Below are 17,627 nucleotides of genomic sequence, written 5' to 3'. Positions count from 1 at the left end.
GTTTGAAAATAGCAGATCTACAAGCTCACAACGCGTCGCGACGCGACGCGTTGTGCGCTTGTAGATCGGCTATTTTCAAATAGCTTAGGTATAAAACAGGGCTAAAGTTGTTAATGTATGTTTTATAATATAATAATTGATAATTGCAAGTAACTAGTAACTAAAGTTTTCAAATAATTGTAGTGGAGTAAAAGTACAATATTTGCCTCTGAGATGTATAGTGGAGTAGAAGTAGAAGTATTGGAAATTGGAAATACTCAAGTAAAGTACAAATACCTCAAAATTGTACTTAAGTACAGTACTTGAGTAAATGTAATTAGTTATTTTACACCACTGGACATAGACCACAGTCTCCCATAGTCAGCATATTTCCATGTCATAACACAGCCACTCACATCCACAGTACTATCTCTGTCCTCTCTCAGGAAGGATAAAGCTCTATCACAGATCATGGTGATAAGAACAGACCATAGTCACCCAGATCTCTTAAATATGTACTTATATTTTACAATATTAATTTCTGCCAACGGCCCTTTTATTCAGCACAGTTAACACCAGCTGCTATAAAATAATCTTGAGTTGCTCCCCAACCATTGTTATGAAGTTGTTTGGATATTTCACTCCCTTGTGTTTAATATAGCAAATAAACATGTAATGTTCTGCCATAGTTGTTAATGTTGTGTTGTTAATGTAGTGTTGTTAATGTGTCTGCCGTCTGTGTGTTTATCATTGATCACATGTCTTGGGACAGTGCTGCTGTTGCTCTGCTCAAAGTGAAAGCGGAAGATGCTTGGCCCCCCTTGTGCTGTGTTGAAATATCTCGTGTGTGTGTGTGTGTGTGTGTGTGTGTGTGTGTTCACAAAGCATGTGTTTGTCTGCTGGTCAGAGAGTTATCAGCCACATTATGGACAAATCACATCACCTGTTAAATACCACAGACAGACAATGATTCTAGATTTGTTTTGAGTCATCCTTTCGTTTGTAGTCTGCGCAAATGTGCTTTTTCACACTAGTGATTCCCTTTTTTATTTCAAGGAACCTTAGATGATATGCATTAGACCACAGACCCCCATTTGATACGATCTTTATCTCTGGGACCCCAGTCTACACTGTAAAATCCTCAGTATTATTATAACTCTGTGAGTGAGGGCCCAAATGGAACCTGTGTGCGTATATTTGGTTCCATTTATACGCTATTTGAGTTACAGGCCCGTAAGGGTCCATTTGGGCCCCGACTATCAATTATTTAACTGGGGACCCCCTGGAAGTTGAGAACCACTGTTCTACAGAATTATTTTAGCAAATTTTACTGTGTATAAAGAATGCAACTCTCAGTTTTCTGGGAGTCCATTATGGACTCTGCAAACAAGAATCCAAACACAGACACACATACAACAAACTAAGGCTGTACAAGACGGTTCAGTTTGAATAGTTTCATTAGTCAGCTGGCTTTTTGTAAACAGAGGCGCTGAGTGGTCTTGTGAGTCAGTGCCGTTATGTCTCTATAAAAGGCTGTTGTACTCCCATCAGAGAGCTAAATCAACAAGAGCCCTTTCTTAACATTTTATATGCAAACAAATCCCTGAAAGGCATGTGCATCTAAAGCCGGCAGCGTATTCTGGGTTCACTCACTGTTACAATTACAAATAAATAATTCCTCAATTCTCACACATACAGTACACAAACACTGAAACTTCCTAAATAATTCCTCAATTCTCACAAATACAGTACACAAACACTGAAACTTCCTGAGTGTTAATTGTCTCTATGTTTTCTAAGACTACGTTTAGTTTCTAAGACTATGTTTTGGCCCATGTCCGTCCGTCCGTCCGTCCGTCCGTCCGTCTGTCTGTGTACAGCTAATCTTCGGAACCGTTGGCCCGATCAACGTGAAACTGACACACACTCCCTGGAGGCCAGAGCAGAACCTCTGCCCCAAATCTTTCACATCGGCCTGTTATAGCGCCACCAGGAGGCCGATTTCTGCAAAACACATGTTTTGATATTACTCCTACAGATTTAGTCCAAACATCACACAAATTGGTACACATTATCTCTATAGTCATGTGATCAATTCAAGACAGATCTGTCCGATTTTTCATATTCCATCTAAAGTTTGCAGGAGTGGCTCGTTTGGAACAAAATGCCTCAAATCATGAACGCAGCGTCCGATCGCCTAAGATTTACTTCTACCTGGTCTGGCAGAGACCTGAACACATTTTTCTAGTTTACAATTACAATTTACATTTAGCATACGCTCTTCTCCAGAGAGACTTACAAGTGCAATATCAGAGTAAGCATGAATCTTAGTCAACAAACAAGGTATAATTGCACTGGTAGCAAAGTGCGTACCGCATAGGCTTTGATGCCTGACAGCGTGTCCCGGGTTTGATTCCAGAGCCCAGCTGCGGATTTGCTGCATGTCACTCGCTCCCCTACTCTCTCCCCATTTCCTGTCTCGCTTCACTGTACTATCAATGAAGGCAGAAGTGAAATAAGTAGAGTGCAAGGACAACAATTTAGTTCCTCAAAGAAACTACAATACCAGGTAAACAATGAACCCTAAATCTTTAGATATTCTAGAGACATTTCTTAACATTTGTGGTCAAGAGTAAACAAATCTAACTAAGAAAAACATGTGAACAAGTACCCAACATCTACAGTAAAGTAGCAACCATCGAAAAAAGGTGACAAGAAGGGATTCAAGGAGAGAGGAGCACTAGGGGTGAGGGGGAGTCTGAATTGGTCTGAGTATGTCGGTATGAGGATGGTCTAGTAGTAAATAGAACACCTTCTTTACTTCATCTACCCCACGTCAGACACTGTTCACTTTTCCACTGATTGATTGATTGATTGATTGATTGATTGATTGATTGTCTGTGTCTTTTTCTTTTCAGCTGTATGACAAAATCAACACCAAGTCCTCAGATCAGATCAGAAACCCCCGCAGTGATGCTGTACAGAGAGCCAAAGAGGTGAACACACACACACACACACACACACACACACACACACACACACACACACACACACACACACACACACACACACACACACACACACACACACACACACACACACACACACACACACAAACACATAAACACATAAACACACTCTTGACACTTTGCACACAGATAGAACTCACAAACATCCACATTAAGACAAGCACATTTTGTATTCTACTTCTCCCCGGTCATGTCAGTAAGTCTATTTTAATGATGAGCAGATTTACCCCTCTGTCTTCTCTGAGCACCTAACCTACTACGTCACACTGTTCTGTCATGAACCTCTGTTCTCTCAAAGCTTAGCCTATATTAACCCACTCTGTCCACTTCTGATTACTAAACCTCTAACTCTTCACTGCTGGAACACCTAGCGTTGTTGCACTGCTGCCTCCTTGTCTCTTCGGGGGTAAGTTGGGATAATGTGCGTGCAGCTCTACAGGAATGCTTCATTCCGGGAAAGAATATACTTACACCCCTACTGCTTCATAATCACTGTTGGATCTAAGGCTTTCTGAGCTGTCACGTGAATACCCATAAACGCTGATTTTGGTGCCTTGCATTTCCATGGTGGGAGGGTTTCTAGTGGCATGCTTCACGCTGCTTCAGTCCAGGAAACCCATTCAAAAGTAATTTTATTGGTTGAGAGAAGCGCAGACACCACCGGTGAGAACCAGCCGTTTTCCCTGCATTTCTGAGAAGTTGACGTTGGAGCTGAAAGTCAGAGAGTTGAGGTTTTGATAGCCGGCTTATAGGTGTTTGGTTTGGACGGATACTTCATAGTGCAGTGGCTCTCAAAGTGGGGTCTGGGGACCCCCAGGGGGTCCTCAGCAAATATGCTGTATCATCAAAATAGGTTTAACCACCTCAAACGTATTTCATTCTTTGGCTGTTCAGAAATAGCCGATCTGCAAGCTCACAACGCGTAGATCTGCTATTTTTTAGATATTTTGAAATACGAAAAAAAATTAAAAACGTAACACAAATTATGGGAGTCCCTGGTACAAACTCTTTTAGATGGGGGTCCACTGTAGCCTGGAATCCAGACTGATTCGCTCCGTTCGGCTGATTTATTTTTCTCACTTCGCTTCTCAGTCTGGAAATCATGCTATTGGGGCGGAGCAGGGCGGGATGGGCACCCAGGAGCCGCGGCTTCTGATTGGTCTGTGGTGTGGGGCGGGACCAGTGGCTTCCCAATCTAAAGGTCCATGGTCGGGGCGGGACAGAGACTTTCAATGTCAAATTCGAGTCACTTCCTGATTGGCCTACGTAATTGGTGACGTTTGGAAATCCGGCTCAAACAGAATGATAGCCACACGGTCATGTGATTGTTTTTCTGTATCCCCATTGGCTGGCACATGGCAAGCTAGTCTTTATTGGTCACCCCTCTATATTATATTTTTTACAAAATGTTGCACCAGCAACCACTCTTATATCGTCCCTGTTGGGCAGAAACCTTGTATGTCCAAAACGTTAATTTTGAGGAAAAATAAAAAAATAACCTGTGTTCCAATGGATCCAATGTAGTTATTATTTAGTCACAAGCTCTTGTTATTAGTTATTGTTGGTTCAATATTTTTAAAAACCCACAGACAGACTTTCACTTTCACTTATTAAACAAATAAAAAATAGCAGATCCATGTCACATTGCGACGCATTGTGAGCTTGTAGATCTGTTTTATTTTTGCTACTTTTGTGTGACACCGTAGTAATCGTATGACGAAGTAGGGCATTCATTTAGGGAAAAAAAACATTAAAAGTTTAAATACCGTATGGAGATGCAACGTTTCTGCCCGACAGCGACAATATGAAGAATCGGAGCAGGCAGGTGCTATATTATTTATGTGCAATTATTAAGTCTAATCTAGTCTAGTGTTCTGTGCTTGTTCATGAGCAGACGTGTGTCTGGGTTAAGTCCCGTTGTTAGAGCAGTGTATGGGCCCATTTATGAATGAATACAGATCTGGCTTGTTTCTTTGACCTATCATTAGAGATGCTATTTTATGTGTCAAATGTGTATTATCACACAATACATACACAAAATCATGCACTCTCACACACACACACACACACACACACACACACACACACACACACACACACACACACACACACACACACACACACACACACACACACACACACACACACACACATTCCATGGGTGTATTTGTGAGCTATTAGTGTGATGTAGACTGTTTTCCCCTCTCACACAGGACTCCCATTGTGGAGTCCAGGATTTGACACCATTAAAACGTATACGCACCGTTAGATTAGAGATGTGTGTTTACCACACATTGCGCTCACACAGTAATGCAGGTTATGGGGAGGAAGCAGACACGTTACTTAAAAGGAGTGTGACGGAGAACAGAAGTGAAATAGTGTGTGAAAGAAACTGCTATAGTTGTTGTGGTGTGTGTGTGTGTGTGTGTATGTGTGTGTGTGCGTGCTTGCGTGTGTGCGCGTGTGTGTGTGTGTGTGTGTACACCCATGCCTGTGCTTGTATGCACACTTGTATGTTTGTACATGCGTGTGAGTGTGCGAAGCGAGTGCCCCCCAGCTTATATTATGTTTACATTATTAGCTTTGTTGAGGGAGCAATTAAAGAAGTCTGAATAGGGAGGTCTGCTGTCTTAAATCCCAGCTGTGTTAATACTGTGAAAGCTTGGCGAGGAGGAGCCCAGCTTTGTTTTATGTGGCTTTGGTTCATGTCAAATAGGCCTGGCTAATTAACACAGCTCTAGAACGCTGTGTCAGAGGAGTCTCCGCCTGGTATTAGAGCAGAGACTTGGTTCACATTTTCCATCCTAAAGCAGTCTAGAAGGATTGTGGATGGAGCCACACTAGATGTGGTAAAGGTTACGGCTTTATGTGGGTGTCGGGGAGAGTTCTTTTAAAATGTCTTTTATACATTTTCCTTCTTTGCTCAGAACTGAGCTTCACTTTCACTTAAGCACTACAAACACGCTCCTAAGCTTTCTTTATAGTCAATGCAGTGCTGCTATGAAATCGTTTCACAACAGGCGAACACTTCTTTCATCTATTCTTGATTTTCTGTAGGGTCTTTTCCTCGTCCACTGCTTTGCTCCTGTGTATTGATCCCCTCCGGCTGAAACTGAAATGCTTTGAGCCAATCGCACTGTAGCCTTCTGGGGTTTCTGACCCAGTAGAGCAGGGGTGAGCTGTTTCAAGGATAACTAACTTGTTCTAACCATGCACCTAACACATCTTATATGACCTCTCAAATATGTTTTTGTTAGGACCTTAAACTCTTTGGGCCTGAAGTTACCTACCTCCGCTATAGATACTAACCTCTCCCACACGTCATGGCTTAATTCTTTTTGGCTGGCATAGATTAGGTGTTGGGAAGTTTTTTTTTTACTCTCCCCCTGACCTCTATCCTCTTTTGACCTTTCAACCTTGACCCTTGAGTTCTCTAACCAGGACAGTCAACAACATGTGTAACCCTTCTTCCTGTGTCTTCCTCCGGCAAGATTTCCTCCCAAGACGGAGCAAGTGGCGCTTTGAAACATCTGGAATGTGTAAGCCCTGAGATCTGTTCACACCTCTCTACCACCCTCACAACACCAATAAACAGAACCAAAGACAAACTAGCTGACTTGGCTTTTAATGCATACTGGTATCACCTGAGCTCTTTGGGGTGCATTATGTCGTCTGCGATCCATTGTCACTGGATCTCTATCTGGATGGATGGAGTCATTCCTGGACATCTGGAGGATTTTCAAGTTCATGCATTAATGGGGTCAATTGAGGCTGGGTGTGTGAACCAATCAGAAGATAGGCTCATGTAGCTAAATTGGTATAGTGCATCCCTGTTTATATGCTGGTCAGTGCTGGCTCTGGCTGTGAGTTGAGTGGAAGAGACCAATTGCAAATTACAGATACTGAATGGCATTCGTGTGACCAAATACACACATACACCTGCATACGCGCACAAGTGTGCGCGCAGCGCGCGCGCACACACACACACACACACACACACACACACACACACACACACACACACACACACACACACACACACACACACACACACACACACACACACACACACACACGATATAGAGAAAGGGAGTATGTTGTAATTTCTCAATCCAAATTTCACACATACTGTACACAGACACTGAAGCGTACCCTTGTGTCCTGAATGTTAATTTACAATAACAATTTAGGCTTTTAGCAGACGCTCTGCTCTTATAGTGACTTATAAGTGCGAGACCAGAGTAAATGGCATGAGCCCTAGTCAACAAATGACAGGGTAAATGGTCACGTAAGTAGAATGCTAAGAGAACAATTATATATAGTTACAACTAGACACGTCGCAATTCTGGGAAGTGTGGTTGCGGCGACGCCGGTCGCGGCCGCCGGGACTCGAGGGATACGCCGGGAGGAATACCGTCGGACGCCGCGCGACGTGCCATTCAAATCGGGTGCCTATCGGATCCTGCCTTCGTGATACGTGCCGTTTTGATTTTAGGAAATAGGCCCCTCCCACAAATGTAACGGGCCAATCATATTGTCACGTCACTCCTGATATCACTTTTATTTCATTTTGAGAGAACTGATCCCCCCAAAAATCATGTTTTTGCATCAAACGGTTACATTTTGCGCATTTGTGGCACCCCCTATGGATCAAAGTGGAAATGCTTTTGGAGATTCGTTGAGTAAACCACCCTTGACATGTGATTCAAATTTGGGATTGACTGGACGTTTAGTTCGTGATTTCTGGCGTTTTTGGTAAAACGGGCCCCTCCCACTAACTTTGGAAGCCAATTACGGACGAACGGTAAGGACTATCAAAATGCCGGATATGTTTATCGCATGGGTCCAGAGATCACGTGCACCGATTTTTGTGAAATTTGAATAAAATATGTGGGAGGAGGAGCTAAAAGTGTGTTTTGAAGAAAATTCTAAATGGCGGAAAATCTATCCAGACGGAAATGGGCGTGGCCTATATGGGGAGTTGCGTCATGACCCAATGAATCCAGGGGAAAAAAGATTTTTATTCTACGACATACAGTTCAAAATAAAGTGTATCTAGAAGAATAAAGATGATCTATTACTATAGTCTGGTTGCCCGGGCAACCACACTAACTAGGTAGAGGTAAAGGTAAACATCAAATCTAGCATCTGTCTAATCAACATGCTATCTAAATAACATTCTTAACATTTGTGGTCAAGCGAAAACAAATCTACATATCCTGACACATGAACAAGTCTAGTCATCTATTAAAAGAGGTGACAAGAAGGGATACAAGGAGAGAAAAGTGCTAGGCGGTGAGGTGGAGTCTGAAGAGGTGAGTTTTAAGACTGCGGTGGAAAATGGGGAGTGAGTCTGCAGTTCTGAGTGAGAGGGGGAGTTTATTCCACAGCTTGGGAACCAGGAGAGAGAAGAGTCTAGGTCGTGTGGTGTTGTTGACCAGATTATTATAGGGAAGGGACGAATAGGCTGTGTTTTATCTGATGTACTGTAAGTGAGGTAAGGGCCATGCCCTTCATTTCCTTGTAGGTCATCACCAGTGTTTTGTACTGGGTGTGTGCACCAACCGTAGGCCAGGGAAGGGAAAAGGAGAGACATTTTGGGAGGTTGAAGACCGTGCCTCTGCATTCTGGATCATTTGGAGGGGTTTAAGTGAGCATGCTGGGAGACCAGAAAGTCTTAACTTGCACACACACACACACACACACACACACACACACACACACACACTGAGGCCTCACCTCTACAATGCCACATTCAGCAGCCAGGCGCAACATAACTTGAAATGACACCAAATCAACTCACGTCAAAAGGGCAGGGGGTGGTGCTTGAACTTGACCAGATTCCTGATTGGTTGAATGGTATCCACGTTGGTCTCTTAATTGACTACGTTGATGTGGGAGGTGGGATTAGAGAAGGCTTTAGAGAGACCCTGAGGTCGATTCTCAGTATGTGTTGATGTTTCCGCAAACTCTCAGTCTACAAGGTAGTGTGCGTGTGTGTGTGTGTGTGTGCGTGTGTGTGTGTGTGTGTGTGTGTGTGTGTGTGTGTGTGTGTGCGTGTGTGCGTGTGTGGGGTCAGGTATAAAGATGAGTCTAGCCATATGCTTTGTCTTTGATGTGTTTTGTCTGTGTGCCTCTTCAGGTACTGGAAGAGATCTCCTGCTATCCAGAGAACCACGACGCTAAAGAACTCAGACGGATACTAACCCAGCCTCATTTCATGGTAGGTCAAGAGAGCTACACACGCACACACACGCACGCACGCACGCACGCGCGCGCGCATATAATCCAAGGCCGTCATGTTGCCACAGCTCTCAGACGGGTGTAGTAGGCCCCTAAGCAATGTTCAGGGCTGCTGACGATGACATTCTTCGCCAGACTCAGCCAGACAGAATCCAAACACTTCCATTAAGCACACACCGCTGGCCTCAGTAATCACTCTGCAGCTGATACCATACCTGTGCACTCTCTGCTCCCATGCTCTGTCTGAGGAAAGGAGAGAGTGAGCGAGGAGAAAAAGAGGGGTGGTGGGAGCAAAGATAGAGGGACATGAACTCAACAAGACGAGGGTTGTTTATGTACAGTATATATTAGTTTTTTAGGTTTTATTTCTGTTAGAATTCCCCATTTGGGAGGCTGCAGGCGACATGGCGGAACTCTGCCAACAAACACTGCGCTCCCCTTGGGGAAGACTTCTCTCCAGAGCCTCATGTGCTGGGTGAGGAACAGAGTCTAGACTCTGTGTGTGTATTCGTGTGTGTGTATATGTGTCTATGTCCTTTCTCCATGTTGCAGCAGGCAGCGGAAGCTTCTTGACAAGTATATAACAGGAAAAAGGAAAACCATAATATGCGAGGTCACCGCTTAACTCCACTCGCTCCACTTTACTTGCCTCGCAACATTGAGCACCTCCCGTTCTTTCAAGAGTGCTTCCAAACCCCCCCCCCCCCCCCCTCCTCCTCCCCTTTTAAGCATGTAATTCTGTAAAACGAGCAACAGTGAATGAATTGTTCTGTTGCTGTTCTCTTTCAAAATTTAATTTCGCTGTCTCACTATGGGGAATGCTCCCTTCATTATCCTCACGGAGGGAGCGTTCCCCATATTATCAGAGAACCGGGGTGATGAAAGTAACCTAAATTGCCGCAGGGCTTGGATGAGTCATCGTCGGGGAGTCAAGGAGGAGTGCTAAACGAGTGGGAGAGTGAACCGAGATCAAAACCAAGATACAAGGAGTGAAAGGATCAGAGAAGGCTCAAATAAAGGAGGGAGGACGGAAGAGATGATGTGGAGAGGGATTGACGGTGTAGCGGGGGGGGGGGGGGGGGGTCGGGGTCAGTCATGTGTGTCTGATGTAATGTGCTGTGCCGGGTCAGGGGCCTGGCTCCCTCGTACCCTAGATAGAGGGAAGAGGAAGGAAAGAAAGGAGGGAGGGAGGAATCGAGGCGCCGTCATGTAGTAGTACTACTTTCCAAGACACACACTCGCACAAGGAAAGGAAAGTATGTCTGTGTTAGCTCTGTTGCGCCTCCCGTAAGAGCTTACTGTGTGTGCAACAGCAGCCGACCACTCCAATGAACATGGTGAGGATTGTGTGTGTGCGTGTGTGTGCGTGTGTGTGCGTGTGTGTGTGTGTGTGTGTGTGTATGCGCGAGCATTTTCTTTTGTGTGCAATTGATTACACAATTGCTCTATTGGTCTGTCTGTCCTGCTATCGTGCTACAGTACATCGCTGCTTCATTTGTTGGAGGAGTTGTCCAACGGTTTCACAAATTTTCCATCTACACTCTGCAGTGTTACTGTAAATTGGAAACGCCTTTCACATTGCAAACCGACAAGCTACACCGTAAAATCCTCCGTGTTAATGTATCCATTTGAAACTCTAAGTGTACATATGTACAGATGTACCGGTAAGAGTCCATTTGGTTACATTTGTACACTCTCAGAGTTAAAATAACACGTCTTTTCTTTTCATTCAAACCTACAAAGCCAAACCTAGCAAGAGTCTGAATAGTTTGCTTGCAGTTGTGTTAGTTAGACGAAGTCATCGTCTAACTAACTGTCTTACTGAGATTAGCATATCACTTCGGATACCGATTTTTTTTTTAACAAGCCATTCGTGAGCCATTTCGTGCAAGATCTGTAGATTTTTATTTTTTTTATCTCTGGCTTCTCTCAACCCGTCTTTCGCTTTTCTTTAAGTCTTTCTTGCTTGTCTTGAGTTACTTTGCTTTCCTTTTTTCTCACACTGACATATATGCACCATGGAGGGATTAGTTAACCCCCTTAACCCTGTACTCATTAGGACGCACACATAAACATACCTCCCGTGTGTGCTGGAATGAGAGTTTCACTCTGTGGGTGATGTGCTTTGACATGGGAGTTAGAAACGCTGCCACTGCCTTCATGTCTCTGCTTCTCTGATCTGCTCTGTGCGTGCGTGAGTGTGTGTGTGTGTCTGTGTGTGTGTGTGTGTGTGTATTGTGTTTGTGTGAGACAACTATGTGTGTCTGGGAATAAACAGCATCCGTGATGTGTGTGTGTGCACGTACAAGACACAGTGGAGAGCGGTTTGGTGGCAGTTGCGCTTTGATTGCTTCTTTCAAAGGTTCCGACTGGTTTGTTAAAGTGCCACTCAGGTTTGTGTGTGTGTGTGTGTGTGTGTGTGTGTGTGTGTGTGTGTGTGTGTGTGTGTGTGTGTGTGTGTGTGTGTGTGTGTGTGTGTGTGTGTGTGTGTGTGTGTGTGTGTGTGTGTGTGTGTGTGTGTGTGTGTGTGTGTGCGTGCGTGCGTGCGTGTGTCAGCGGAGTGAGCTTCGTGAGTGGGTGGGAGTGAGCGGGATCAGCAGGCCCACTGTTAAGGCACTACCGCAAAAGGCTGCTCGGAGGGACGGAAAAGGTGTTCTGCTTTAGAGGAACAGCAGAAAGCAATCCAAACAGACAACTGAAACCCCCGCATTTTGATGCTGTGGAATGTCAAGTCCAACACTATTTCTGTGTGTGTGTGTGTGTGTGTGTGTGTGTGTGTGTGTGTGTGTGTGTGTGTGTGCGTGCGTGCAGGCCTTACTGCAGACCCACGACGTGGTGGCCCATGAGGTGTACAGCGACGAGGCTCTGAGGGTCACCCCACCACCCACCTCCCCCTACCTGAACGGAGACTCCCCGGAGAGCGCCAACGGAGACATGGACCTGGAGAATGTCACCAGAGTCCGCCTGGTCCAGTTCCAGAAGAACACGGACGAACCCATGGTGCACAATACATCAAACACACACAAATGTAGACACAGACATCAACATGGAGATGAACTGATGTTGATTTCTTTTTTTCTGCAATAAATGTAACCAAGGCCTCTGAATGTGTGTGTGTAGGGTATTACGCTGAAGATGAACGATCTGAACCACTGCATCGTGGCGAGGATAATGCACGGAGGGATGATCCACAGACAAGGTACACTTCTAGCTTATCATTTTTCTCTGATACCTGAATACCTAATATGCATTAGGCCACGGACCCGCATTTTATAAACATTTTTAGCTTATCTTAACACATTGGGTGCCAGAGGTTTATTAAAATATTATACTTTGAGTGCCAGGACTTTTTAAAGATTTTGAACCTTTTTCAAGTAGTCACAAAATATTTGCAGTGATCACCGTCCTCACGGTGATCCCCTCATTACACACATACAGGTCTCGTACAATCGGGGGGAAAAAATTTAAAACATTCGGAAATCCATTCCACAGTTGCAGCCTGTTGAAAATAGTTAAATTAACATTGTAAAAAAAAAAAGTGCACAGGAGCCGAGATACAGGTTTTTGAAGTCATAAGTTAACCAGGAGGTGGATTGGAGTCTAAATCTTGTAGGAGTGATATTTCCTGTTGCTGTGAAGGAAAAACCGTATATATACGGTTTTGGCACTCAACGTTAGTATGCGCAAAACCGTATATATACGGTTTTGGCACCCAATGTGTTAATTGAGCGTACAAATGGGACCCACAAGGGTCCATTTTGTCCCTTTGTACACTCTCTGAGTTACAGACCCATAAGGGTCTATTTGGTTCCTTACTAGCAATTATTTCTCTGGGAACACCCTGAAACATCCTCAAGGACCCCTCAAGGACCCAACATTGAGTTGTGCCCTAATGAATGCTGCCCTCGAAATGACCTTTCTGAAGCCACATCACAGAAGATGGCTGTATACATGTACTGATCACAATGTGATCAGTACACACACACACACACACACACACACACACACACACACACACACACACACACACACACACACATATACACACACCCACCTCAGTGGGAAAATAGTCATATTCTTGTTAAGCATCCAGATCTTGGCAACATAAACCTCTGCCTCTGCAATAGATGAGTGTGTGTTTTCATTAACTTCAGGAAAACAAGGGCCTTGTCGTCAGATGTCACACCTTGGACACAGCGATGGCTGCGTGTCTGCGTGCTAACCAGACAGCTGATTAATGGCTACTTTAGAAAGTGGATCATCTATAGGCACTCGGGTGGCGCAGGGGTAAAGTTCCTTCCCACCGCCACAGTACTAATGGGTTTGAATCGCCTCCGGCGTGGCAATATGAGCACAATCGGACGTGGTCGCAGGATAGAAGCTGTGTGGGGAGGGCAATCGTTGTCGCTGCACCATTGGCTCCTGTAAATTGTTCAGCTGTGAGGAATAGGGTGTTCCTCCACACATGCTAAGTCCTTATCGTGAAGCTCCTCACTGGCATGTGAAAAGAAGCGCCAGGTGCTTCCATGACTATGGGAGGTGGCATGTGGTTTCAATACTACCCCTATAGGACCAACCATTCTGACAACTGAGTGGGGAATATGGGAATTTGTGTAGCGACTAAATTGGGAGAAAAATATATTTCTTTAAAGAAAGTCATCTTTTTCAGGGTGATTCCAGTGTTCAGGGCTGTTTCTCTGTCCTAGAGTGGAATGAAGAGGGACAGTGCCGTGCTTTTTACTGGTCGTCGGATTTATTTCTCCTCCTCTTTGTTTTTCTCAGGAACGTTGCATGTGGGAGATGAGATCAGGGAAATCAACGGCATCAGCGTGGCCAATCAGACTGTTGAGCAGCTACAGAAGATGCTGGTGTGTGTGTGTGTGTGTGTGTCACAGTGTGTGTCACAGTGTGTGCAGATCATAGTGAATACATTAAATGCTGAATTGAAGATAAGGCACCAAGTCTTGTGTACTTTCTGTCCACAGAGAGAGATGCGAGGCAGCATCACTTTTAAGATAGTGCCAAGCTACCGGACGCAGCAGGGCTCCTCGTGTGAGGTAACAACCCCACTTCCTCTTCAGCTCCCGTTCTCCTCCCTCCTCCTTGGCGTTGTTTTCCCAACTCCCTGATCTGGTTACTAACTGCTCGGCCAGTTACTGAGCGCGTGTATGTGTGCCTAACCAAGTATGTTGTGTAGTTGCGGATGGGAGAAAGTGTGTGTGTGTGTTTTGCTGTGTTTTTTGCTGGGGCTGGGTCAGACATTCAGCACACCAATTTCACAACCAAGATACCGGACCCACTCCCCCCGTTCCAGGTCAACACTCCGCTCTGTGTGCGCACACAACTATACATGGTATACGCACAGACATTATATTGTCATTGTCAGGCAGAAACCTTGTATCTCCATAATATCACCCTTTTACATGTTTTCATAAATTAATGGCCTATTTTAGTGCCGTGCAACAATAGCCAGTCTACAAGCTCACAACGGGTCACATCACGGCACGTTGTTAGCTTGTGGATCCGCTATTTTAGAAATTGTTTGAAAATATTTGCCTATAATGACATGCCTAAGATAGGGACGCTAGGTTGGTTAAGTCTGTCTGTGGGTTTTAGGAATATTCAATCAATGAAAAGTAACAAGAGCTCGTAACGAAATAATAACTACATTAGATCCATTGGAACACAGGTTATTTTTTCCATCCCCTGAAAATGTATTTTGGACATACAAGGTGTCTGTGCCAGACAGTGACAATATGCAAGCACACATAACCGTCCCCATGAAAACAGAGTTTGCATGGAGGATTTTCGTCTCGTCTTCGTCTTAAGTGCTATGAAAGCCTAGTGTTCCTGATCTCATAAGTCCACTCTGCACCCAAGACAGAAATGCTGTTTGTGGTGTTAAACTACTGCCCCCCTGTGGTGACATAAGGATGTGCAGGCTCCAGGGATGAACGGTGTAGCGTCCCATGTCTTGTTGATGAATTCATTCCATCAACGTTGAGAAGGATCTATAATTTTGTGCAACAGCTTTCCCTTTGATGCCCGGTGTGGGGAACCATCACACCAGTGTAAGTGTGTGCGTGTCTGTACATGCAAGTGAGCCGGCACGTGTGTATACATATATGTGAGTACGTAGTAAGTGTACAGTATGCCCGTGCCACGCGTTTTTGAGTGAGTGACCACGTGTGCGTCTGTGTGTGCCGTCTGTATGTTGCTGACCTGTGTGTCTTATTTCAGAAAGAGTCCCCTACCACCTCCAGACAGTCCCCTGCCAATGGCCACTCCAGCATTAACAGTTCAATCTTGGTAAGCCCCCTCCCCCTTAAAGAACAAGCATAAGTAAATAAAACACTGCCCTTCCCAGACAGACTCTCACAACCATCAGTTTATTTTTGTGCGTCTCTTGTCTCCACTGGTGTCTTTTCATTTTGTTATCCTGATGTCCCGTGATATTTCTATTTGTCCATGTCCGTCCGTCACTCCAAACAGTGTCTCTGTAGATGTTTCGTTGTTTGTTTGTTTGTTTGTATGTTTGTTTGTTTTTCTCTCCCGTTTTATGTTAAAGCCCGATTTATACTTAGTTGCGTGCCGGTGTCGCACACTGAAAATACAAAAATAGCGGATCTACAATGCTCACAATGCGTTGCATTTTCAGATGTGCGACAAACACTGCGCAAGCAAGTACAAATCAGGCATGACTATAGCAGTGTTGGTACTTTGCTGAGGATCTCGTCAGGTAGTCGTTTCCTGTGTTGTTAATCCCCTCTCATTCTCAATCTGTTCCTTTTTTAAAGCTAAAAGCCCTCGTGTCCGATATCTCAGTTAACAAATTGGTGTGCCTCATGAAGCCCGCTGCGTGCTGTGCCCCTGTGCTGACACGACACGAGGCCCTCCGGTGGTTCCAGTGGGTACTGAGGACACACTCTGTTGTACTGTATACAGTATATTATAGGCCTGTCACAATTATTACATAATCGCCGAATCGAAATTATTTGAGATAATCGCAAATATTTTGCATAATCGTCGTAATCGTTTCCATGTTGAGAAAGGTTCATACATTTTGAAACATTTTCAGAAATAGTGGAAATAGCCGATCTACAAGCTCACAACGTGTCGCATCGCGACACGTTGTGAGCTTGTAGATCATCTATTTCGTTTCGTTATTTTGTTAAAAATCTTTAGTATGAAATATTAAATATGGCGTATTTTGGCCATAATACATCATTTATTTTTATTATTGGTATTGGCCATTGTCAGTCATTTCTTTGTGTATTTAAGTTTTTTGTCATATCCGTGCAACCTTTGCTTACAAGGCCAAAAAGCCACACAATTAAATTGTTAATCGCAATTATTTGTATGACAATTAATCGTCAAGTAAAATGTCATAATCGTGACAGCCCTAAGTATATATATAAATGATATATACTTAAAACACTTGTGCAGTACATTTGCCTACTCGGTTCCCCTCAGTTAACCTCACCAGTGCTCCAGACACAGACTCTGTGGTCATGCTGATGCTTTGCTTGCTTTATGCTTGCCTGCTCACTCCACAGCTACCAGATCTGATCCATAACAGATGAGAATTACTCTTCTTCATCTCTTGCTCTTGTCTTTTTTTCTTTCTTTTTTCCAGTACAGTGCAGTGAATGTTGCATGTTGTGTCGAGTCTCTCTGGTGATAAAATGTGTTATTGCTTTATCTCTGCTATATGTGCCATCTGCCTCTAAACTGTCTCCATGTCGTCAATGGTTTACCCCACAGGATCTGCCGTCCACCATCCAGCCCAAAGGTCGACAGGTGAATAACAGATCTCTCTCTCTCGCTCTCTCTCTCTCTCCCCCCCCCCCCCCCCCCCCCCCCAGCACATTAGCTCCTCTCACAACCCCGAACCCCAATTCAGCACTGTGTTCTTGTGCACATTGTGTTATTTGTGTTATGTGTGTGCGTGCGCACGCACTCACATGTCCCTGTGTGTGTTTGCCTTTTCTCTTTTCCCTTCTCACACCTCTGGTTTGACAGAAACCAGTCACTAATCTGTGGTGGAGTTTAGTTCATCCAAATAATGTGGCTCAATTTACAGTGTTGATTTGTAAGACCATGGCCACCAGATGATGTCCAAGCTGGCACTTTCAGTATGGATGGCCAAGGCATGACCTCCATTTAAACGAACACTATTGGATATTGGACCGGCTCCAAAATGCATTAGAGTCTATAATACACAATGAAATGCTCTCCAGCTGCTCAGCTTTGAGCCGGTCACAGAGAAAGAGAAAGATGGAGTTGAGACCTCCCAAGTTCGATAGAACTCAATTACATTTTTGTTTGGCCGGTGTTTTAGGAAATTAGTTTTTCATTGATTTTTTTCCCCAGCTT

The 17,627-nt window shown here is 44.4% G+C and overlaps 1 protein-coding gene across 7 annotated transcripts in view; it reads left to right on the top strand.

Annotated features, from left to right (window-relative positions):
* Positions 1 to 17,627, top strand: part of caska (calcium/calmodulin-dependent serine protein kinase a) — a 143,985-nt gene that overhangs the window by 111,888 nt on the left and 14,470 nt on the right. For 2 of the 7 annotated variants that reach the window (XM_080456610.1, XM_080456609.1), the window contains exons 12-20: positions 2,898 to 2,975; positions 6,500 to 6,547; positions 9,151 to 9,231; positions 12,063 to 12,251; positions 12,372 to 12,450; positions 14,034 to 14,119; positions 14,237 to 14,308; positions 15,492 to 15,560; positions 17,016 to 17,051. In XM_080456610.1, coding sequence (XP_080312736.1) covers positions 2,898 to 2,975; positions 6,500 to 6,547; positions 9,151 to 9,231; positions 12,063 to 12,251; positions 12,372 to 12,450; positions 14,034 to 14,119; positions 14,237 to 14,308; positions 15,492 to 15,560; positions 17,016 to 17,051 — 738 coding nt within the window. The remainder of the gene's footprint in view (positions 1 to 2,897; positions 2,976 to 6,499; positions 6,548 to 9,150; positions 9,232 to 12,062; positions 12,252 to 12,371; positions 12,451 to 14,033; positions 14,120 to 14,236; positions 14,309 to 15,491; positions 15,561 to 17,015; positions 17,052 to 17,627) is intronic. The other 5 variants (XM_080456613.1, XM_080456611.1, XM_080456614.1 and 2 more) reach the window with 3 other exon arrangements.

This window comes from Gymnoscopelus braueri, assembly GCF_963280865.1.
Source record: "Gymnoscopelus braueri genome assembly, chromosome: 18".
NCBI lineage: Eukaryota > Metazoa > Chordata > Actinopteri > Myctophiformes > Myctophidae > Gymnoscopelus > Gymnoscopelus braueri.
The sequence above is the reverse complement of the archived record's forward strand: the minus strand, read 5'-3'. Positions and strand labels throughout refer to the sequence as shown.